This window comes from Propithecus coquereli, unplaced genomic scaffold, assembly GCF_000956105.1.
Source record: "Propithecus coquereli isolate 6110/MARCELLA unplaced genomic scaffold, Pcoq_1.0 Scaffold14, whole genome shotgun sequence".
NCBI classification, from domain to species: Eukaryota; Metazoa; Chordata; class Mammalia; order Primates; family Indriidae; genus Propithecus; species Propithecus coquereli.
Window position 1 is genome coordinate 19,260,114 of NW_012138302.1, and position 24,135 is coordinate 19,284,248.

At 34.5% G+C, this 24,135-nt stretch overlaps 1 protein-coding gene across 1 annotated transcript in view; it reads left to right on the forward strand.

Moving 5' to 3' along the window:
- Positions 1 to 24,135, forward strand: part of SPATA6 (spermatogenesis associated 6) — a 154,432-nt gene that overhangs the window by 52,002 nt on the left and 78,295 nt on the right. Inside the window, exons 4-7 of the mRNA XM_012639392.1 lie at positions 117 to 241; positions 6,493 to 6,573; positions 10,968 to 11,261; positions 17,604 to 17,691. Of these exons, the coding sequence (XP_012494846.1) occupies positions 117 to 241; positions 6,493 to 6,573; positions 10,968 to 11,261; positions 17,604 to 17,691 (588 nt within the window). The remainder of the gene's footprint in view (positions 1 to 116; positions 242 to 6,492; positions 6,574 to 10,967; positions 11,262 to 17,603; positions 17,692 to 24,135) is intronic.

The following is a 24,135-nucleotide window of genomic DNA, read 5'->3' on the forward strand; positions in this document are numbered from 1 at the left end:
GACCTGAAGCAGGCATTTTAATAAGGCATCAGGCAATAAATATTTCATACTTGATGATTTTGTTTCTAAAGAGAATATTTTGTCATAATTTGAATCATAGGATATCTTTCTTGTAGTGGGTGAAACCCTGTCCACATATGATGAAAATACACGAGATTTCATGTTCCCGGGTCCAAACCAAATTTCTGGTCACCATGATTCAAATCGCCAAGTTACCATGAGGAGGATTTCTGGCCTTCGAGTAAGTGTTTACTAATTTTTAAATCAATTTTTGGTGGAGGATCATTGTCAGAAATCACCACTTAGCTCTCAACACCTTAGATGTGAAGAACTAATTCAAAGTTTAATTTGATTTGAAACTTATTTATTTTGTAAAATTATGTTGTTTTACATACTGAAATCTAAATGAAAATAATTTAACAAAACCCATGCATGTACCATCCAAAATTAAAAAGTGTTATTTTGCCTTACATTCTTCAAATCTCTCTCTTCCCCTTTTTTCTGCCCCTCACCCAATTCCTATCTCTTCTATCTCTCTCTATTTCCTCTCTTTTTCTCTCTAAGGAATGATAACAAACATTTGAAAAGATAATCTCATTAACATTTAAGGAAATCCAAATTAAAATAGCCATATGATTTCATTTTTATAGCTATAAAATTGGCAAAATTTATTTACTGACAATGTCAAAAGTGTAAAAAATCGGAAACTCTCAAATGCTGCTATGCCATGTAGATTGGAACAATCACAATTCAGAAATATCTAGTAAAGGCAAAGATTCTCATGGCATATAACCTTCTAGGTATGTATCTTAGAGATGTATTGTCTTTGGTATACTAATAGCGTTCTTAAGAATATTCATTTGCAGCATTGTTCAGTATAGTGAAAAATGGAAATTGAAATGTCCATTAGTAGGAGCTTGGATAGATTAATTGTAAAGTGTTCGTGGAATAGAAATATATTTTCATACACCTGAAATTCAAAGCTGCATTAAATGACAGCTCCACCTTTTCCTACAACTTCCTTCAACTTCTGTTGGATGATTTAAAAATATTTTTATCCCTGAAAGTAAGTCTTCCAATGCAGAGAAACTGTGAGAAGCCCATGCTGTTTCAAAGGAGGAAAAGCAAAAATTGGCTAGCTTGAAATTATTTGGACAAACTTTTTTTTACTAATTTTATGAAATATTAGAGTAGTCAGATTTAGGACAGTGAGTTGGTTGATATATGAACAAATATAATGAATTAAGTAATTTCTCTTGTAGCTCTAGTTTTATGATATGCTCTATCCAAAGAAATAGCACCTTTACCTTATCAAACATATAAAAGTTGACTAGCAAGTCTGTGAAAATATGCCTCCTTTGGGATATATTCATTGTCCATTAGCCAGCTTCTGTACTATAAAAGTTTTCAGAGTATTTAAAAAATAGTGTGGAAACATGCAATGAAAAAATCATATTTTAAAATTATGATATCTTTAAAGTAATTCAAAATACTGTATTATACCAAGAAGGAAATATAAACTCAAGGGTATGGACCATTAACAGAGATTTATCTTTCATCATTTAATTTGAGTTACTTTTGCATATATTTGGAAGATGTCAGATTACTAAGGCAAAAAATATATAAAAATTAGTACTTCTAAGAATGGCAGTGTGAAGAGGTTGGCAGTTATTTCTTCCACACAAAATGAGTATAAAACTGGACAGAATTGTCATAAATAACTTCAGTGCACTGGAAACTGATAAGTAAGACAAGACAAATGAGGTTTCTGTGCTTGAAAAACAGCTAAACCTTTGAGCAGAAATGGCAGGAGTGTGTGGCCTTCTTGCCTGGAATGCTGCCATAGCCTGCTTGGTCAGTGAGGACTATGGCTTCACCAGTGTGGGGCTAGACTCAAAAATTAGCAGTTTTGCCACCAGAGGTTGCTAAGATCAATTTTGGGCAGTGGGACAGATAGTGTGACTTTGCCAGCTAAACATGGTGTATTCAACTGGAAGTGGATGAAGAAACCTCACAGCTTTGCTAGGCCGATTGCAGTTCTAATTGGGGAAAGCAGCATACCTGCCAAAAAGTTGACAGGGAGATCCTGGAATTAAGGGAACAATTAAAGGGCTGAGATAAGCTCCCCACCCATCTTGGCATATGAAACTCTGCATGTCCAGGGGAGACAGTGAGAACCCAGCAAAGAGTGAAAACCAAGGGAGACTGGAGACCTGCAATAGCTTTGAATGCATTCCCTAACCCACGCACAGATAATCAGTACAGGTGGGTCCTTACAGGTTCATTTCATGACCACTTATCTATGCATAGGCAGAAGAGACTCCTAAAAAGAATAGAAGAATAAAAGACATGGGATATATTTATAAACTGAATGGCAAAATGGCAGATGTAAATCCAGCCATATTATCAATAATTATATTTAAATATGAATGGGAAAAATGTTCCAATAAGTAGTTTGTTGCCCTGGTAGGCAGCAATGCATCCTTCCTCATAATTCTTGTGATGCTGCATAATCATCTGTGAGTCCGAGGCTGTCCTCCTGGCCCTGTCACTGTGTCAAGGATTCAAACTACATCCGGGATTAAATCCTGCTACTTTCACAGACTAACTGATTAACCTTGGGCAAAACACTATATCATGGAGAGATCATAGGGTTGTTGGGTGGATTAATGTAACCGTGTAAATGGTTATAGCAGTGCCTGACACATAGAAAACACTCAATATATGTTAGTGATATGGTGATAGCTGCTGGTGTCACAGTGGTGATGATGGGATGGTAATGATGATAATGATATCTCCTCTCCTGGACTGTGAACTCCATAAAAATGGAATCCGTGACTTTCTCATCTTTGAATTTCACTCTTTGCATAGTACCTTGCATAGAGTAGGTACTTAATAAGTGCCTCTTGATTAAATTGAATGAATGAATTGCATCTTATTTTATTCATAGAGGAGCTGACATTTGAGATGGTGTGATGATTAATTTTATTTGTCAATTTGGCTGGGTTATGGTGCTCAGTTATTTGATCAAACATTAAATGTTACTGTAAAGGTATTTGATAGATGTAATTAATATTTATAATTGATTGACTTTAAACAAAGGAGACTTGACAGTTTGGTTGGGCCTCATCCAATCAGTTGAAGATTTGAAGAGCAAAAACTGAGGTTTTCTGATGAAGGAGGAATTCTGCCTCAAGAATATAACAAATCCTGTCTCAGTTTCTAGTCTGCCAGCCTTCACTACTGCTTTCACGCTCAAGACTGCACATCAACTTTTTCCTGAGTTTTCAGTGTGCCAGCCTGCCCTATAGATATTGGACTTGCCATCTCCCACAGTTGTCTGAACTAATTACTTAAAATGAATCTCTTTCTCTCTACATATCCTATTAATTTTGATTATCTGGAGAACCCTGACTGAACAGATGGGTTTGAAAGGTCAGTAAAAATAATGTCTAAAAACATTAATGTCTAGAAACTACATGACCAGCAATATATAGGGAGGGGTAAAGTGATAGGTAGCAGTCCAGGCTGTGGTAGTTATAAAATATGTCCAGAAATTCTTCAATACTCCTTTCTTCTAAAGGCAGAGGTCGTTCCACTCCTATTAAGTCACTGTACCTAGTGACTCTAACAGATACAATATGGCAAAGTGTTGAGACCAGAAATTAAAACCACTGGGGCTTCCTTCTTGCTCTCACTTTGGATCACTCACTCTGGTGGAAACCAGCTGTCACATGTGAGGACACTCAAGCAGCTCCATGGAGCGAGTAGAAGCTGGAAGGACTTTTCTGGAGTGTTTGTGAAAGCTCGAAGATCCTTGAAGAAACTGTCAGATGAGTGTTTGCAGGGAAGTGAGGTAAATGTTACTGGAAACTAACAGAAAAGGGGATCCTTGTCATGTAATGGCAGAAAGTTTAATAACATAGACACCTGCAGTAATGTGGAATTAGAAAAGATACCTAATGAAATAGTGGTCTGTCTAAGGAGGCTTTTGGACGAAGTGTTAAGAGGGGCTGCCTGGTTTCTTTTTTTCTGTTTATCACACAATATGAGAGGAGAGAGAGAAGCAAAAGGAAAGGCTGTTAAACAAAAAGGAGTCAGAACATTGTGCTTCTGATGATTCCCAGCCTTTCCCAATGACAGACAACACTGAAATTACAGAAATGACTTATGAGCAAAAAATCATTCCGGGGTAGTTCAGAAAATTATGATCTGATGGTAAAACTGAGGGTGTGACTGTAAAATCCTCCATTAAAACTTCAGAGAGATCCAACATGTTGCTTTAGAAAATCATTTAATCAAATAGGTTTTCTAAGACATTTAAGGGCATTGTCTCTCAGCAATCGCCCAATATAGAGAAGGGTGTGTCTTTTGTCTCATGGAGTGAACTCCAGTAAGATTGTTATAGAACCAAAACAATTTTAAGAGCATTATATTGACAGAAACACCACCAGCTTAGTCTGAAATGGAGACATTACAAAATGAAAAGGGTTTGGGACCTTCAAAATTCTATAGACAGGACCCAAGCTCAGAACACTATGCAGCTACAAACAGCCTACCTCTCATTGCAAAGGCATTATGATTCAAAGGATGGGACGCAAGAGCCCAGAATGTGGGGACAAGAACCATTGATAGTTATTTCTGAGCAGGAATAGGACTAAGTCCTAATCAAGGAACTTCCATTTTCCTGGCTGGATTTCAGAATTGTTGTCCTATTTTATCCCTTTTTGAACAGAAATGTCTACAGTGATTGCTGCACATGGGTACATTGGATATGTGTGGGGCAGATAACTTGTCTCTTTAGTTCATAGGTCTTCTGATCATGAGGAACTATATTCTAGAAGCTGTACTTAAAGAACTTTACCTGAGGAGGCTTAGCTATACTGGGATTTGATTTAGATGCTAACATCCTGGCTTTCAAGCTGGAGTTGTAAAAGGACGAGACCTTTTCTTTTCTTTTCTTTTCTCTTTTCTTTTCTTTTTTCTTTTCTTGCCTTTCCTTGCCTTTTCTTTTTTTGGTACAGCATGAGTATATTTAATATGTGAGAGAAATGCACATAATTTGTGGTCAGAGAGCAGATTGTGGTGGTTTTAAACCTGTGCACAAATTTTTTGATACTTCTTCATTGAAAAGGTAGAATGTGGTGGGAGTGGCAGTGTTAAGAGTTCTCAGACTACATCGTTGTGGCTTTCTCCTTGCTCTGCTCTTGGATCACCCGCTTTGAGGGATCTAGCAACCATGTCACAAGGACATTTCAGAAGCCCTATGGAGAGGCATATATGATGAGGAGCTGAGTCTTTTTGCCAAAATCTAGAAAGGAACTGAGACCTACAGCCAACAGCCATGTGTGTGAGCCTTCTTGGGAAGCAGATTCTCAAGCCCCAGCCAAGACTTCAGATGACTGCCACCCAAATGACATCTTGACCACAGTCTCATGAGAGATTCGAAGCCAGAAACACACAGCTCATCCTGTGCCAGATTCCTGACCCATAGAATCTCTGTAATAATAATGTGTTCACTGATGTTTTAAAAGACTGTTTTAGGGTAATATGTTTTGTAGTAATAGATAACTATTATAACAAGCAGACGTAGTTGGTCACAGGATGGGTTTATAGGCCAAGTGTAGGCCTCTTGGTCAATGTCTGATTTCCACTGCCCTGGGCACAGATGAGATTCTTTAATGTTTTGGTGAATGTACGATTGTGTGCTTCCAAATATTTTCTCAGATACCTTGTAACTGTCCCTTGAACTTTATCATTTGTCTCCACTTATCTCAGTGTTCAAGCTGATGAGTGAAATGTTGTTAGAATTAGGAGCCTGATTCATTCCTAGATCTGAATATAAGTTACATAACAGGAAAAAATGTTTGGGGAATTCCTCCTGTTCTGTTTTCAGGAACTGCATACATAGCAGCTGTGTTTTTTTGTTTGCTTGTTTTTAGTTTTGTTTTTTTTTTAACATGAGATTTTCCAAAGTATTTTTTAAAATTTTAATTGACAAATAAAAATTGTATTAATATGTATTTATGGCACACAACATGATGTTTTGAGAGAGATATATGTGCATGTATAGATTGTGGAATGGCTAAGTCAAGCTAACATACTAATTTCTTGATTATATAGTTAAATATGTCTTAAGTTATAAAAGTAAAAAACTGACATCCATTAAGTATGTTCATATATTTATGACTATCACATAATAGTTAAAAAATTTAAAACAATTTGACAGGGAAATACTTGAAAATAAAAATATATATTAATTAAGCCCTAAAAGTAATATAGTCACTCATAACTGAATCATCAGCAATGACACTGTTGCTTGCTGGCATTTAGCTTTACTATGTTGTTTTGGTCTTTAATAAGAATTTCAAACTAACAAATGAAGCAGCTGAACCTTGGTAAGTGTTTATTACTTTTCGTCATATTCTTATTACTAATAATTATCTCTTTTAAAATGGAACTCTCTAATAGTACCTTCCTTTTTCCTCTCAGGGAATTGCTCCAAAGCTGGAATTTTCTACAACTTCAGTTATTACTGAATGTCTGATAAGTTCAAGGAAGTGCCGCACTCAGGTTAAAATTTAATGGCTTAATATATCTGTTCATATTTATGGCTATTTGACAAGCATTATTCTTTTATTTGAGCTGCAACCATTTTCACTTTTTGCGGGGTCAATTTTTAGTTTAAGTAAAAACAACTAATACAGGTATTTAACAGTTTGGTTATATCATAATAATTGTTAGAATGAAAAACTTGAAATGCATGATAGAGGGTGCCATGATGGTCTTTTTGTTTTGTTTTGTTTTTTACTTCATGTACTTTTTTTCCCCTTAATGCAGATAAATCAAGCTGCCAGAAAGATGTTGGGATCGAGAAGTCCCACAGAGATCTAGATTAGAGGCTTCTGTAAATCTTATATAGAAGTTACAGATTTCTGAAAAATGTTCAAGGGATACCTTTTTAGCACATGTGACCAGAGTTCTCACACTGGGATACTGGTGTTTAGTGAGTGTAGTTTTGAGTGTCTCGAATTCCTCAAGGGACTGTTGCTCATTTTGGTGGCCATACTGGTGCTGTCATATCAAGAGAAGCTTGAACATTTCAGCCTAAGTACCTTCTATATTTTTGAAGACTGCCTTTAGTAAGCAAGGATATCTGGATCTAATATTCCATTCTGGTCTAACTTCTTACTGAGTCACCAGGATGGTCTTGCTACCTTGTCTGCAGGTTATCTAATAATGTCTAGTCCTCACTCATGCAGTTACGTTGTGATCAGGTAACAATGACCTATCTGTGATGAAGAGCCATTCATATAGAAAGCCCAGATGGCTCAATCAAACAGGACAGGATTGGGTCTATCATGGAAGGAGTGGAATGTTAATTTACTCCATTATCAGCTTTTAAGTAAATTTGTTGAGGATGCTAACTGTGACTTAAACTAAGAAAGGTAAAAACATAGTTATAGAATTGTTGAGGGGACCATTCTTAATCTATTTAGCAAGATGTTTAGTATTTCAGAGTCAGACTGTAGTTATTTATCTTTTAAATGCAAGCTGAAACATAGCTTTTAGAGATCTAACAACCTATAGTTGCCAAATGAGATATGTTATTGACTTGTTTTTGAGATGTGCACTGTGCACATTTGTAAATTATTAGAAATGCTTTGCCTGGACAATTTTTCTATCCACACTGGGGTATGTCCTTGTAATGGATAGGTAGAGAAGTCTGTTTTTCTTTTTAACTTTCTGCCTGAAATAATATACATAGAAAAGCACATACATTCTAAGTGTACAGCTTAGTGAAAAGAGCCCTTTCTAAATATAAAACCATTACCCATTAGTAGTTTCACTGTACTTATGAACTAGCATTTTCCTCTGTAAACTTTTGATAATTCTCTTCCATTTATTTATTTATTTGACTTAGAATTGAAATATTTGTCATTTGATCTTTATTGAGCAGAGATGTGAGAAAATAGGCATTGGTGTCAGACAGTGTTTATTATGCTTTAAAAACAGACAGATCTGGGTTCAGGTTCCTCATAAGGCTGCTGTAAGAATTAAATGAGAGAATATATGTAATGTGCCTGGACTATGACATATAATTAATGAGTATTGTGGCTGTTACTAAGGCTATTTTATAAGAATTGAGATAGTTGAGGAGATATAGATGACAATTGATGGAATATAAGGTAGAAAACATTGCCTGGTAGGCACAACAGAGTATATTCACTTTTACATTAAAATTCTGGGTGAGAATTAAGAAGGTGAGAAAGCCACTTTTTTCCCAAGTGATTAATATTTACAATTACAAATTTTTAATGGCTATAAAGCAGCATCTTTAGTTTTAATGATAAGCATAAAATATACTATTTTGATTTTTGAGAGGAATAAATAGATATTGTAAAATTATTTAGGTTTATAAATACTTCATTGATCTTTATTCTTTTCTGCACTTTATTTTCAAATTGGATGTCAATTTGTCACCAATTGAATGGACTAAAAATTGGCATATTATTTTAATTTTTGTGGAATAAAACTAGTTTTCTACTCAGTTATTCTTCTTACTACAATGTAGAGTTTATTATTAAATTGTTAAATATCAATAGTAACTTTATAAATTTGTTAATCTATGTCATATAGCTTTTTCTGTATTACAAACCTCACTAATTTAGTGGCTTAAAACAAAAAGTGTTGCTTATAGTTCTGTAGATCTGCTGGGTGATTCTTTCAGTCTGGACTGGCTGATTAGGGCTGAATGGTTTAGGATGGCTTCAGTCATACCTGGCAGCTGGCAGACTTTTTAGTTGGGGATAGATCTTATATTTCTGGTGATGAGCTTGATTTCAGCTGGGGCAGTGGTCACGAAACTCTCATCATCTATCAGGCTAATAACTCCAGCTCATTTGCGTGGTGAAAGGAAAGTTTTTAGGAGTAAGAGAGGACAGGCACTTTTTAAGTCTCTCCTTGTGTCACATGTGCTATTGTACTGTTGGCCAAAGGAAGTCACATGGTCAGACCTAGAGTCATTGTTAAGTGGAGAAACTACCCTAGGTGTGGATACAGGAAAGGAAATCATGGCAGCCATTTTATAAACAGTGTAACACAGCCACTATTTTAAGTTTTATTAGGCATGAACAAAGTGCATTAAGGAATGAGTAGGGTTAGACAGCATGCATTTGTAGTAGGTACTACATAATTTATAACTTCCTCTAGTAGTATGCAGCATTCAAAAACTTAATAAAGAAAAAAGGTGGGGTTAGTTACTTACGTTGTGGTATAATCAGAGGTGAGTATGTAAGAAGGAATTTTATAGCATTGCTAAAATGAATGATTATGAGTTCTGCTGGGTCGGAAGGTGAGAGATACTAAAAATGTATAAAGGACTCTGGGAAAGAGCTCTAGGGACGAGGAGGTAAGGAGGGCAAGTAACAGAGTAAAAGAAGTAGGTTGAAGAAAAGAGATTTTGGTCAGCAAATTTTCAGAATTGGGGATACAATGGATCTGGAAAATGATGAAATCCAAGATGTAATAGAAAAAGATAATTAAAGCTGAGAAATAGAAACTAATTCCAAGGTCTTAGAAAGATTCATTGCTTGAATGTTTTATTATTAATAGTATACCTCAGAGGTCCTTTCTGATGCTAACATTCCTTGTTTCTGTGAGTCATTCTGATGTCATAGAGATGGATGAAATGAGATAAGGTAGGAAAATTCTGTATTACTTGTTGGAGTCATTGAACAAGATGGGAGAAGGTCTAGGAGCATATCAAAAACTACGGTAGAAAGAAAGATGAAATAATCTGATGTTACTGGTCTGTATGAAACTCATAGGTTTGTTTTTCTAGTTAGGAAAATATATTTTTTTTCTATGTATCTACTTTAAAAAATATTTGACTCTTTTCTATTCGCATAGGTATTTTATTTACTTAGATACTTTTAGCAAATAGGGAAGAGAGTTAAGGAAGTGGAAAGGGAGGTGGGATTGGTGGTTTTTAAAAGTGATTAAAGTTAGGAAGACATTCAAAGATTCTTAGCAATCCATTTTCTCTACTTGAAAAGCTTCTTATAATTCTAGATAAAACATGAAGAAATCTTATATTATTTACTTGTAATCCAATTATTAAGGCATTTATAAGGCAGAGACTATTTGAATAAAATGTTATCTTAATAATATAACAAAATTATAAATAACAAAAAAATTTTTAATATCAAAATTTTTAGGCTGGTAACCAGTTTATTAGAAGATAAGAACCAGTTATTAAAGTTTATACATCTTTTATACATTTTACTTTTATAAAAATATGGGACCAGAATTAAGATGTATGATTATCTGTCATTGAACTGTAAAATTATAGCTTGAGTGGGACCTTAAAATCCTATTATCTTGTATTAATAGAATCCAAATAGTGCATTTCATTAAAATATGTATAAAGTTCTTCACATTTTCATGTTGTACATATGTATATAATATCAGCATGAACAAAACTTATTTTTATAGTTTTCTCCATAAAAATTTCATAATAAACTTATTCGACATGTATATTTTTAACATTATTAAACACAGTTCTCTTAAATTGTGTAGCCAATTATTAGAATATTTAAATATAAAAGATAACAAGTATTTGCATTAATTTTTTAGTATACTGAAAAGTCATTTTTCTGACTTTGTTTCTAGATTTTTCAAATGATTAAGTATTGGACTTTAATTTTATAAAGTCCTTGTTAGTTGGACTTACAAAGGAAGTTTGATAGAATGTGCTTTACTTACTACTGTAGAAAGAGTTATCTAGGAGAATATGGATTTGACTTCTGCTGGGATCAGCACAGATAGGAAGATAGGAAGGACTGATCTAGTTGGCTTTGATAGAGTTTGTGTGTCTTAGTTAAATTACTAAACATTTTTTTTCTCCAAATGGATTTTTTTAAAAATCTCTTTTGCCTTAGTTAATTTTTATTTTTTATGTTTAGGATAAATTTATTTACCATTCGGCTCCAGTTGAAAAATCACACGGCAGACTGCAAGGCAGGACATCAAGATCACAAAAGAAAAAATCCAAATCACCTGAGAGAAGTAAATATTGTGTAAATGCAAAAAACTACGAACAGCCTACAATTTCTTCAAAATCACACTCTCCATCTCCCTACACAAAAAGACGGATGTGTGAGCTATCTGAAGACACCAGGCAGCGGCTGGCCCATTTAAATCTGGGACCCTATGAATTCAAAAAAGAAACAGATAAACCTCCATTTGTGATTAGACATGTAAGCATTCCTTTTGAAACTGATCAAATCTTCCACTAAAATATTATTCTGAAATCTTTCAACTTCTAGCTTATATTAATGATTTTCTTTCCTGAACTGTTAGCCTAGCAATCTAAAATGGAAAATTAAGTTAAAATAAAAGAACATTTTTTTGCAGTCTTTAAACCTGACAGAGATCAAATTCCATTATGAATGCCATGTCATGTCCTCTCAAGTACCCATTTCCTTTCTTCTTATACCGTGGACGGTGTAATAACTGTACAGATTGAACTTGGTTGTGATTGACATTAGTACTAAAATGGAAGAGGAGGGTTTTAAAAGAGAACCAAATATTCTTTCAGAAAAGGAAGACCCTCCACCCACCCCAGGCATTTTAAAAATTATTATGGAAAGTAAGTTTCCTTTGAAATGATGTCCTTTGGGTAAGCTCTGTATAATGGATCTTTGAAGCAAATTATTAATTATGGGTATGGGAAGGCCTTTGAAAGGGAAGAGAGTTAACTTAGGGTAGCATAGTTCTAATCTTTCTGTACAGAAGCCTGCTTTGAATCTTGTGTCCATATGTGTTCTGGTGTAACTTTCAATATGATAGTCAAATAGACTTTGGCTAAATTTAATATCAGAATATTTAATAGAGAACTCTCTCAAAGTCTTCATAGTTTAAAAAAGTATTTTACCTTGAAAGCAATTATTTACCAAAAGTTTTAAAATTAATAACAAATACTAATTAATATAATACAAGGGAACTTCAGAAAGTTCATGGCAAGTTTATATTATAAAAAAACTATGCATGGATTTGAAAAATTTTTCACACCAAAATAAACTTATATTAACTTGTTGTAACATGTCTGAACAGGATCTAGTTTGAAATACTAAGGAGGATAAGACTCAGTTTGCAAAGAGACCCTATTAGAGCAACATGCTAAAATTGAAGCAAGAACAAACATTAGATTTACGGTGAAGCTTGAGTAGAAGAATGGTAAAATCATTGATGCTTTACAAAAAGTTTATGGGGACAGTGCCCCAAAGAAATCAGCAGTTTCCAAATGGAAAATTAGTTTTAGGAAAAAATGAGAAGATGTCGAAGATGAAGCCTGCAGCAGCAAACCATATCAGTTTGTGAGGAACAAATTAATCTTGTCTGTGCCCTAATTGAAGAGGACTGACAATTAACAGCAGAAACAATAGCTCAACTGGTTCAGCTTATACAATTGTGACTGAAAAATTAAAAGTTGAGCAAACTTTCTACTTGGTGGGTGCCAAAACCTTTGTGCCCAGATCAGCTGCAGATGAGAGCAGAGCTTTCAATGGAAATTTTAAACAATTGAGATCAAGATCCTGAAGCATTTCTTCAAGGAGTTGTAACAGGAGATGAAACATGGCTTTACCAGTATGATCTTGAAGATGAAGTGCAATCAAAGCAATGGCTACTGATAGGTGGAGGAGGCCCAGCAAAGCAGAAGCACAAAGATTAAGAGCAAAGATCATGGTGACAGTTTTTTTGGATGTTCATGGCATTTTGATTGCTGACTTTGTTAAGGGCCAAAGAATGATAACATCTGCTCATTATGAGAGTGTTTTGAGAAAGTTAGGCAAAGCTTTGGCAGAGGACCCCGGAAAGCTTTACCAAAGAGTGATTCGCCAGGAAAATGCTCATACTCATTCCTGTTATCAAACAAGGGCAATTTTGCCAGAGTTTTGATGGAAAGTCCTTAGGCATGCACCTTAGAGTCCTAATTTGGCTCATTCTGACTTCTTTTTATTTCCTGATCTTAAAAAATCTGTAAAGGGCAACCATTTTTCCATAGGTAATAATGTAAAAAAGACCACATTAACATGGTTAAATTTCCAGGACCCACAGTTCTTTAGAGATAGACTAAATGGCTAGTATCATTGCTTACAAGAAAGCATCTTGACCTTGATAAAGCTTATGTGGAAAATAAAGTTTATATTTTTTATTTTAATTCCATTTTTCTGTGAACTTTTTGAAGTTCTTTGTATAATATATTAATATATTTAATAATACTAAACCTCAAGATTTAAGTACCCATAGAAGCAAAACAACTTTTTGGGATATTTATAAAAATATTTCTGATTAGTATTTTTAATCCACTTTTTCTAAATTCTAAAATGAATTAATCCAACATGGAAATATGCCCCTTTGGCAGTATAATAGCTTTTTGGACATACACCATCTGAAAGTTCAGATTTTCTTTGTGTTTCCTTTTTAAAAAAAATTTAAATGTGTCTTAAGCAACATTTCATTTCATCTTTACGTTTTGACTATGAATACTTTGTTCGTTTAACCTAAAGTTACAGATTTTCAATTATAAAAGAAATTGTATAGTATAATGAATAGTTTTAAATGATGATATTTTATTGAGGTTATTGCGATTGCTTTTCTGATTTCTATAGAATTTCATTATAAGTGCTCATCACATTTTTTTTGATTGTTTGAAAAATATTCAGATAATGTTTTAGTTGCATGTTTTTGTTGAGACAGAGTGTCACTTTGTCGCCCCAGCTAGAGTACAGTCGCATCATCACAGCTCACTGTAACCTCAAACTCCTGGGCTCAAGCAAACCTCTTGCCTCAGCCTCACAAGTAGCTGGGAATACAGTCATGTGCCATGACACCCGGCTAATTTTTCTATTTTTAGTAGACATGGGAGTCTCACTCTTGCTCAGGGTGGTCTCAAGAACTCCTGAAGAATGTTAGGATTACAGGCATGAGCTACCATGCCCAGCCTAGTCGCTTCTTTGAGTGTAGCTTAAAAATGCCTTTAATTTTATATCTGCCCACAATTACAAATTAAATGGAAAAGAAAGGATATACTGTATTCTTAAAATAGTAGCATTTTAATTAAAATGCCTATGTAGAAAGATAAACCAAAATATTGTGAGGGTTAGCCACATAAAAATTGTTTGAGGAAATAACTGTTCTTAAAATGTTTGTTTTATTATTATTTTTTATGTCAGTGTTCAGAATAGAATAATTCTAATATTGCTTGGTATAAACCTTGGAATTTTAATTTAAGTGGTTTTCCCCCCAGCTTTTCAATGAACAGAAATGCATACTTAAGTCTATACATAGAAAATTGCTTACATTATTGAATAGGAAACTGGAATTTTCCAATGTATATGTAAACATAGAGATGATTTCTGCCCGCCCCTCCACCCCCTGCTGCAGCCATTTATGATTTTAAAAGCGCTTAGAAATTGGTAACCAAACAGAATTTTAACTTGATACATGCATATGCAAAATGTTAACACTTTTAGGAAAGACATTCTAGTTTCTGTACATGATATGAAAAGTAATCTTAAAGGAAAAGGAAACAGTTTTAAGAAATCAGCATTCTTCCAAACAAACTGGCATAACCATTGTAGAAGAATTAAATAGCCTTTTTATTTTTCATTTATTCAGGACAGGATCTTTTTTCCTATTGTAAAATACACACAACATAAAATTTACTTTCACCCATTTTACAGTGTAAATTGAGCGATATGATGGGTGTTTACAGTGTTGTGCAACTATCTGGTTCTGGAACTTTTTCATCTCCCTAAATGGACACCATGTACATAATAAGAATTCACTCCTTATTCCTCCCTTCCACCAGCCCTAGCAACCACTATCTGCTTTCTGTCTCTATGCATTTGCCTATTCTGCCATTTCATACAAATAGAGTCATAACAATATTTGGCCTTTTGTGTCTGGCTTTTTCAGTTAGCACAGTGTTTTTGAGGTTTCATCTATATTGCTTGTATCGGTACTTGATTCCTTTTTATGGCTAAATAATATTTCATTATATGAATATACACCACATTTTGTTTATCCATTTATCTGTTGATGGACATTTGGGTTGTTTTCACCTTCTGGTTATTGTGAGTAGTGCTTCTGTGAATAGTTGTGTACAAATTTTTGAATGAATACCTGTTTTCAGTTCTTTTGGGTAAATACTTAGGGGTAGCATTGCAGGAGTCATATGATAATTCTGTGTTTATCTTGTTGAGGAATTGCCAAAGTATTTTTCACAGTGGCTGCACCATTTTATATTCTTACTAGCAGTATATAAGAGTTCTAGTTTCCCCAAATTCTCGATAACGCTTGTTATTTTCTATTATTGTTTTGCTTTGTTTTTATTATGGCCATCTTGTGGGTGTAAAGTATCTCATTATGGCTTTAATTTGCATTTCCCTAATGACTAATGATGTTGAGCACCTTTTAAAGTGTTTGTTGACTATTTGTTTTTGTTTTTTTTTTTTTATTTCAGCGTATTATGGGGGTACAGATGTTTAGGTTACGTGTGTTGCCCTTGGTTCCCCCCCCAGTCCGTGTTTCACATATGTCCTTCCTTCGGGTAGTGCGCATTGCACTCCTTGTGTATACAAATACCCGTCCCCTCCTCCCTCCTCCTCCCGCCGCCCTCCCCCTTCCCCAACATCCAATAGATGTTCTGATATGTGCATTTATGTGTTGATTAGTTAATACCAATTTGATGGTGAGTACAAATGGATTCCGTTCTTCTGCTCTTGTGGTGCTATTTGTATGTTATTTTTGGAGAAATGTCTACTTGTATCCTTTGACCATTTTTAGTTGGCTTGTTTGTCTTTTTTGTTCTTAAGTTGTAAGAGTTCTTTACATATTATGGATTCTGGATCCTTACATGTATATGATTGGCAAATGTTTTTTTCCATTTTTGTAGGTTGCCTTTTCACTCTCTTTTTAAAAAATTTTTATTTTGTAAGTTGTGGTAAAATGCACATAACATAAAATTTGCCATTTTAACCATTTTTACGTGCACAATTCAGTAACATTAAGTATGTTCATGTTGTTGTGCAACCATCAGCACCATCCATCTCCAGGACTTTTTTGTCTTACTAAACTGAATCTCTGTACCCATTAAACAATAACTTCTCATTTTTGCCTCCTCCAGCCCCTGGCAACCACCATTCTGCTTTCTATTTCTATGAATTTGACTACTCTTGGTACCTCATATAAATGGAATTACACATTGTTTTTCCTTTTGTGACTGGTTTATTTCATTCAATATAATGTCCTCAAGGTTCATCCATGTTGCAGCATGTGTCATAATTTCCTTCCCTTTTATGGCTAAATAATATTCTCTTATATGTTTATATGACATTTGTTTGTCCATTCATCTGTTGGTAGATATGTGAGCTGCTTCCATTGTTTAGATATTATGTATACCATTGCTATAAACATGGGTGTACAAAGTGAATAACACTGCTGTGAACATGGGTATACAAATGTAATAGCTGTTTGAGCTCCTGCTTTCAATTCTTTGGGGCATATAGTCAGATATAGAATTCTGGATCATATGATGATTCTGTTTTTAATTTTTTGAGAAACTGCCATATTGTTTTCCAAAGCAGCTATACCATTTTACATTCCCACCAATAGTGCAAAAGTGTTCATATATCTCCACATCCTCCCCAACTGTTGTTTATTTCTTTATTTCTTTATTTTTATAATAGCCATCCTCATGGGTATAAAGTGATATCTGACTATGATTTTGATTTCCATTTCCCTAATGATTAGTGATGTTAAGGATTTTTTCATATACTTATTGGCCATTTGTATGCCTTCTTTGGAGTAATATCCAAGTTTTTTGCCTATTTTTAAATCTGTGTTTTGTTGTTGAGTTGTAGGAGTTCTTTATATAATGTGGAGAATGACCCCTTATCAGATATATGATTTGTTAATATTTTCTGTGATTCCATGGGTTCTTTGTAGGAAAATCACTCACTCTCTTAATACTGTCCTTTGATGCACAAAAGTTTTTAATTTGGATGAATAGGGGTATCTTTTTTACATATTTATGTCATTCTGAGTTTTTATTTTTGGTTAGAAAATATGGTTGACAATTATTATAGTAAGCTGTAAGGCACTGAGCATGCTAGTCTCTGAACACAGACAAGTAAAGACATTATTTAAATTCAAAATGTGCATGCTAAGGAGATAAGTAGCAAATGGCTAGACTTATTTTTTAAATATGACAAAATAGATTGCTTTTTTTTTAACCTTTTAATGGAAAGCAAAATAGGCAATGGAGTAATGGACATTTCAATGGCAAATCTGTTCATTTTAAATTAGTACACATATATAAAAATTTCTGAAGTTTGATTTCAATTTTACTTAAAAATGAACAACAAAATATTGACTAAACTCTGACTTTGGAACATGCCTGACCCTAATGAGCACCATCATGTTAACCTGATGATATGTGGTCTCTGTACCATAGTTGTTTTTCTGGTGTCATGAGATTGAAGGACTGAGAATATTTAAGCTTGTTTTTTACATTGAAATTCCACTTTCTCTAGGTTGATCCCCCAAGTCCCAGGGCTGATACTTTATTTGGATCTTCTGGCAGAGACTGTGAAAGAGATGGATGGTCAAGGATGCACAATGGTAAGCTAGAAGTTATCTTTCCTCGTAGCCTTAGTTGCCTGAGCTACTATCAAGCTTTAATTTGGCATCAGTTAACAAAAACAGAATCTTTGCTGTATTATTGGATAATGTGGTATAGTGTAGCTTTTTACAACTTGTGGGACATCAGTATAGGTATCTAAAATAATAGAATTTGTGTGTTACTATAAACCATCTCCCTGTTTGAGCTTCAAGATACATATTAACATATTAAACTGATACCTTATACTATTATAAAAGAGAAACTTGATTAATTTGGTTTTATTCAATATTTTCTAAACTTATTTGACTATAGAACCCATTCTAAGTAATTTTAACTACTTTGCTAATCAGTTTATTAAAGATTTCAGATAACATGACAAATGTTACATGTAAAATACACTAGCACACAAAATGCTTAATAAATATCAACTGTCATTATAATTATAATAGTTATTATTTATATTTCTGAAAAGATAACATTCTTTAGTTTATAAGAGTATTTTTTCATCTTTAGCCCTAGTCCTTGTGGTTAGATAGGTTGCTTTTTAAATTCTATATGATGGTGATTTTTATGAAGAAAGTTAAATAGCATTATATAATTAAGGGTATTTGAGTATTAATATCTGTAGACATTGGCTAGTGAGTTAAGCAGTTATTCACTAACAGCCTTTGTAACTGAGTCCAAGCTCATACCAACCCAGAAGATGGAGGACTAGTGTCTTTAAGAACCATTTTAAGTTAGTATGAAGTTTAGGCTTGTTTTTATATTAAGGGAAGGGGGAAGGGGGGGCATTGCAAGAGATCAGTAAGGACCATAGACATTTGGGCATCAGCGAGGGTCCATGGAGGTTGTGAAACTTCTTTGTTCTTGGTCAGTTAACTTTGAAGGTTGGAGGTCAGGTCATGATTTTCTACAAATCTTTAACATAGTGTTGTTACTTGTGTGTATACTTTCCTCATCTCCCTGGGAGTTAGTTTTGGGAAAGGATTGGTTATGTTTTTTTTAAGAGTTGAACTACAAACTAATGTGAAGAGCTAAGCAGAAGCTTTTAACCTAAAGGATATTGCTGCAGGGGGTCAGAAGCAAAATGCAGCTAGTCAAGCTAAGCCTCTCTGCCACTGTTACTTTAATTTACTACACACTGAGAAAGTTATAGAGAAAGAAAAATGAGATAGACTGAAAAAAATAGAATCATAACATGGAGTGAGCTTCATCTCTTTCTATTTCTAAACTGTAGTGTATAATCTCTTTTTGTTAAATGAGGAAATGAAACATTCTTTTCTGAGAACATGCAAAGTTTGTGCTTGTTTATTTTGTTTTTTCTTTTTAGCACTAACAGAGAGATAGATGCAATAATCAGTAAGTCTTTTATGTTCAGAATAGCAGATTATATGAAATTAGAAACAGATGTTAAACTCTGTTTCCCCTCTTAAAAGAAACTTATGGACATGGAAAATGAGCTTTAAGAACAGCCAAAGGAAACTAATAACTTCAACATAAATGTTTCTTTGGAAGATATTTTTGGAGCATTCAAGTGTCTGATTTCTCTTGACAATTACATATTTGCTGGCAGAACTGTTATAGTTTCTAGTAACTTTCAATCTGCTTTATGTAGAAGTACGATCAGAGAGGTCAATTGCTTTTTTTTAACTTCTTATTTTGACATAATTTCAGACTTACAGAAAAGTAGAAATAGTAGAAAGAATTCCCATATACCTTTCGTTCAGAATCTACAAATAGTAATATTTGCTTCCCTTTTCCCTCCTTCTCTTTCCCCTCTGTGCCTTCTCTGTATGTGTGTATGAATAAATTTTTTTGACAAGAGTATTATTATAGACTGAATTGTATCCCCCAAAAATTCGTATGTTGAAGCCCTAACCCCCCCATGAGATGTATTTGGAAATGGGGCCTTTGGGAGGTGATTAGGTGTAGATGAGGTCATGAGGGTGGGGCCCTCATCATGGCATTAGTGTCCTTATTCAAAAAGGTGCCAGAGAACTTGCTTTTTCCTTCTCTCACTGCCATGTAGAGACTTAACTAGGAGATGGCCATCTGTAAGCCAGGAAGAGAGATCTCTCCAGAAACTGACCATGCTGGCACCCTGATCCCTATCTTTCAGCCTCCAGAACTGTGAGAGATAAATTTCTGTTGTTTAAGCCACCCAGTCTATGATATTTTGTTATGGCAGCCCGAGCAGTCTAATGTAGACATTATCTTATATGATGCAGTTATCAAAAGTAGGAAATTAACAAAAATATAATAATATTAACTGACCTATAAACCTAAATCAGATTTTGCCAGCTGTCCTAGTCTTTGGTCCCCAACCCCCATGGCCTGTTAGGAACTGAGCTACACAGCAGGAGGTGAGCAGTGGACAAGGTTGCAAAGCTTCATCCGTATTCACAGCGCATTTCAACACCTGAACTCTACCCTTACCCCCCACAATCCATGGAAAAATTGTCTTCCATGAAACTGGTCCCTGGTGCCAAAAAGGCTGGGGACCGCTGGTCCTAAGGATATCTTCATAGCAAAAGAAATCCCACATCATACATAACATTCAGCTGTTATTTCTCTTCAGTTTTCTTTAATATGGATCAGTTCCTTAGTCTTTCTTTGCATTTAATTAAATTGATAATTTTGAAGAGCACAGGCTAGTTATTTTATAGAGTGTCCCTCAGTTTGGGTTTGTTTGATTTTTTTCCCTCATGATTAGACTTAGATTATTAATTTTTCTCCAAATACAAATGATTTGCTACTCTCAGTACATTATGTCAGGAAGTATGTAGTGTTGTTTTGTTATTGGTGATGTTAATTTTACTCACTTGATAAAGATGGTGTCTGCTACTTTTCTCCATCATAAAGGTGCTAATTCTTTCCTTTGTAATTATGGGAAGATACTTTGAAACTATGTAGTGTCCTCTTACTCCTCAACTTTAACTCCTTTAGCATACATTGATGATTGTTGCCTGAAACAATTTATTACAGTTATTTTTGCCAAATAATGATTTTTAAATATTTGTTAGTCTTTGTACATTTATTAGTTGACTTTCTACAGTAAAGAGTTTTCCCTTCTCATTTCTCTGGTTTTAATGCCCATAGTCTTTTGACTACATTTTTTTTTTTCCTGGCTGGCAGCTGGGCAGGTCTCATCAACTTTTGTGTTCTCATCAACTATTTAAATACATGTGGCAATTTCTTATGGTAGGGCCTCTTAAACATAGTGAATTTTCATCCGAGATCTTGCTTTGTAGAAATTCTGAACTTTTGCTTGCCATATTATCTTGCCTAGTAGTTCTCATATTTATAGGATGCCATATTCACCAACATTTACCCATTTCGTCCTCCTAATAATCATGTAAGCCATTTCATCACTCTTCTAGTTACTAATAAGAAGGGAACCTATTGTGTGCCAAACTTCAGACAAGAAAAATAAGTTAGGGGTAAAGTCTAGGATTTTTTGCTAGTGAGACTTTGACAACTATAGGAATGAAAATAATAAAAATATTAGACATTGGAGTAAATGGTTTCAGGTGAATGCAGCACAGTGAGCAAGAGGTGAGAAATACTTTAGTATATGCCTTTCTTTTTTAGAAGGTTGGATCCTCTAGAGATGTTTTATAAAGCTGGACATCTTGGATTTGCTCCCAGTCATAGGGATTGACATATGGCAAAAGCATTAGCCGTATGTTCCATGAATGTTCACAGGACAGCAGAGGGCCAACCTTAAAATGTTACATGGACATTGGGGTAGGGTGGGTATTATGATTTGAATGTTTGTCCCCTCCAAAACTTATGTCGAAATTTACTTGCCACTGTGACAATATTAAGAGATGGGACCTTTAAGAGGTGATTAGGCCACGAGGGCTCCACCCTCGTGGATGGGATTGGTGCCATTATAAAAGGGCAAGTTCGGTCCCCTCTTGTGCTCTCCTTGCCTTGTCACCTTCTGCCATGTAATGATGTAATAAGAAAGCCCTTGCCAAATGCTGGCACCTTAATCTTGGATTTCCAGCCTCCAGAACTATGAGAAAATAAATTTCTGTTTATAAATTACCCAGTCTCAGATATTCTGTTACAGCAGAGGACAAAATGGACTGAGATAGTGGGTAGCAGTATCCTTCATAGTAGAGTACTATGGAGGTTGCTAAAATAAGGATTGACACATAGGAACAACACATATTGGCTGTAGTTGTTAGGATTTGATTCAAGAATTACTTTGACAGAAAGAATGAGTTGATTCAGAGAGATAAGTTTTAGATTAAAGCTCCTTAAGTCCTTGCTTAAAGTTAAGATTGGTCCCTTGGGACTGAGTCATATCTGAACCTGTAAAGGAAGGTCAGCTATGGAGAGAAGAAGGGTGCAGAGGCTCTAAATTATCAAACACATCTCAGTGTGAATGGTGACTTTAGGGGCAAAGTGGATCTTAGGTTCTTATTGATGGTTGCTAAGGAAATGTTTTTATGAATGTCACATTTTGTTTTTAACCAGAACTGTTAATCACTACTTGGCATTTTATTAATTTGATTATATGTCACATTCATTTGGTTAGCAAATCCATAATCTGATACCATTTTTGAGACTAATGACACTTTTATTCTCCTATATGCTTTTGTTTTATAATAGGGAAATCTATCCTTATATTAGTGGAAGTACCACTGAACTAATAAAAGACTCAATTTGATCATGTTAGTTATATAAGATGTCAGTCTCTGGAATGCAAAGTAGAAATAATCAGTCTTTCCTATTATATTAGTATTAGTCTGCTCAGGCTGCCATAATAAAATACTATAGACTAGGTGACTTAAACAAAAGGCATTTATTTTCTCACAGTTCTGGAGGCTAGGAAGTCCAAGGTGCTGGCAAGGTAGGTTTCATTCTTAGATCTCGTCTCTTGGCTTGTGGTGGCCACCATCTTGCTTGTGTACTCACATGACTTTTGGGTGTGTAGGGTGGGGGTGGTGGGTAGGGACAGGGGGTGGGGAAGAGGGAGAGAAAGAGAGAACAAGCTCTCTGGTATCTTTTCTTATAAACACATTATTCCCATCATTAGGGCCCCGTTATCATGACTTCATCTAACTCTAATTACCTCCCCAAAGTCACATCTCCATATATCATCACTTTGGGAGTTAGGACTTCAACATATGAATTTTGGAGGGACACACACATTTAGTTCATAACACCTATTTTGTGAAGTTAATGGAGAATCAAATAATAGCTAACATTTACAGAATGTGTATTTTCTGCTAGCTGTTATTCTAAGTACTTGTATTGCATTGGTTAATTACACATGGTAACATCATGAAGTTTAGAGACTATAATTAATTCCCATTTTATGGATGAAGAAACCTGAGATTTAAAGAAGTAAAGTAAGTTGTTCAAGATCACACACACAAGATCTGAACTAGCTTACTTTTTCTTCATACTTTTCTTAAGTGAGACCTATTTATTATGCCCAAGTTTCTCCACCTTTAGGAAGTTTATTCTGATTACCTTTAACCTTGAGGGATTTCTCTCTAATACAACTTTTTATAGCATTAACTGTCTGTACCATTCTGACATTTAGCCTGTTCTATACTGCTGCTATTCACCTTTGTATAACTTAACCAAAATAGATTATAAGTACTTCATGGTCACAGGCCATGACTTTTATCTCCTTTATTTCCTGCATTTAGAATATAGTTAGTACCTAATTGGCGGTGAGGGTGATTAAATATGAACATTGGGAAACCTCAGACCAAAGTAATAGCTTAATTTGTAAAAATGAAAGAAAATTATAAACCTATTTGAATTAGGGTAAATTTATAAATGGTTTTGGCCAGCAGAGGACACATCAGTATTTTAACATACTAAAATTTTAATACCATGCTAGCTGCCAAAAAATATATACCACTTCCAGAAGTTATTACCTTAATTTTCAAAGTTAGTATTTTTAGAAAATTAGCCTTTGTGTGTCCTTGTCATTCTTTTATTTCTTCTGCTATTTGTGACCATGTTGTATGTTAGGCTTGCATAGAAGAGGAGTTAGAATGTGATTTATTTTTTTTTAATTTTGAAAAGTGCTTGAAGTGAATTGACTCCTAATGACATTAAATGGAGAAGTTGGCCTGTGTGAAAGACATTAATGTTTCAGTTGACTTCTGGTGTGGTTCAGGGAACCTAGAAAACAATATCTTGTGCGATAAAAAAATGCTAAAAAATTTATTGAATATAGACTTTCTTAGGTCTTTCTCCATGTAGTTATTTTTTTTCTGGATAGGGTGGTTTGGGAAGGTAAAATATAGAATCTCAGAGTGCTTTTGACTGAAGCATATGAGTGAGGAAGTAGAATTGCAAATTATAGTTTGGATTTTCTTGATATCAATATAACAGTGATTATAATACTTAAAAATTGATTCTTTTTACTTAGGATTGCTTTGGCTATACGAGGTCTTTTCTGGTTCCAT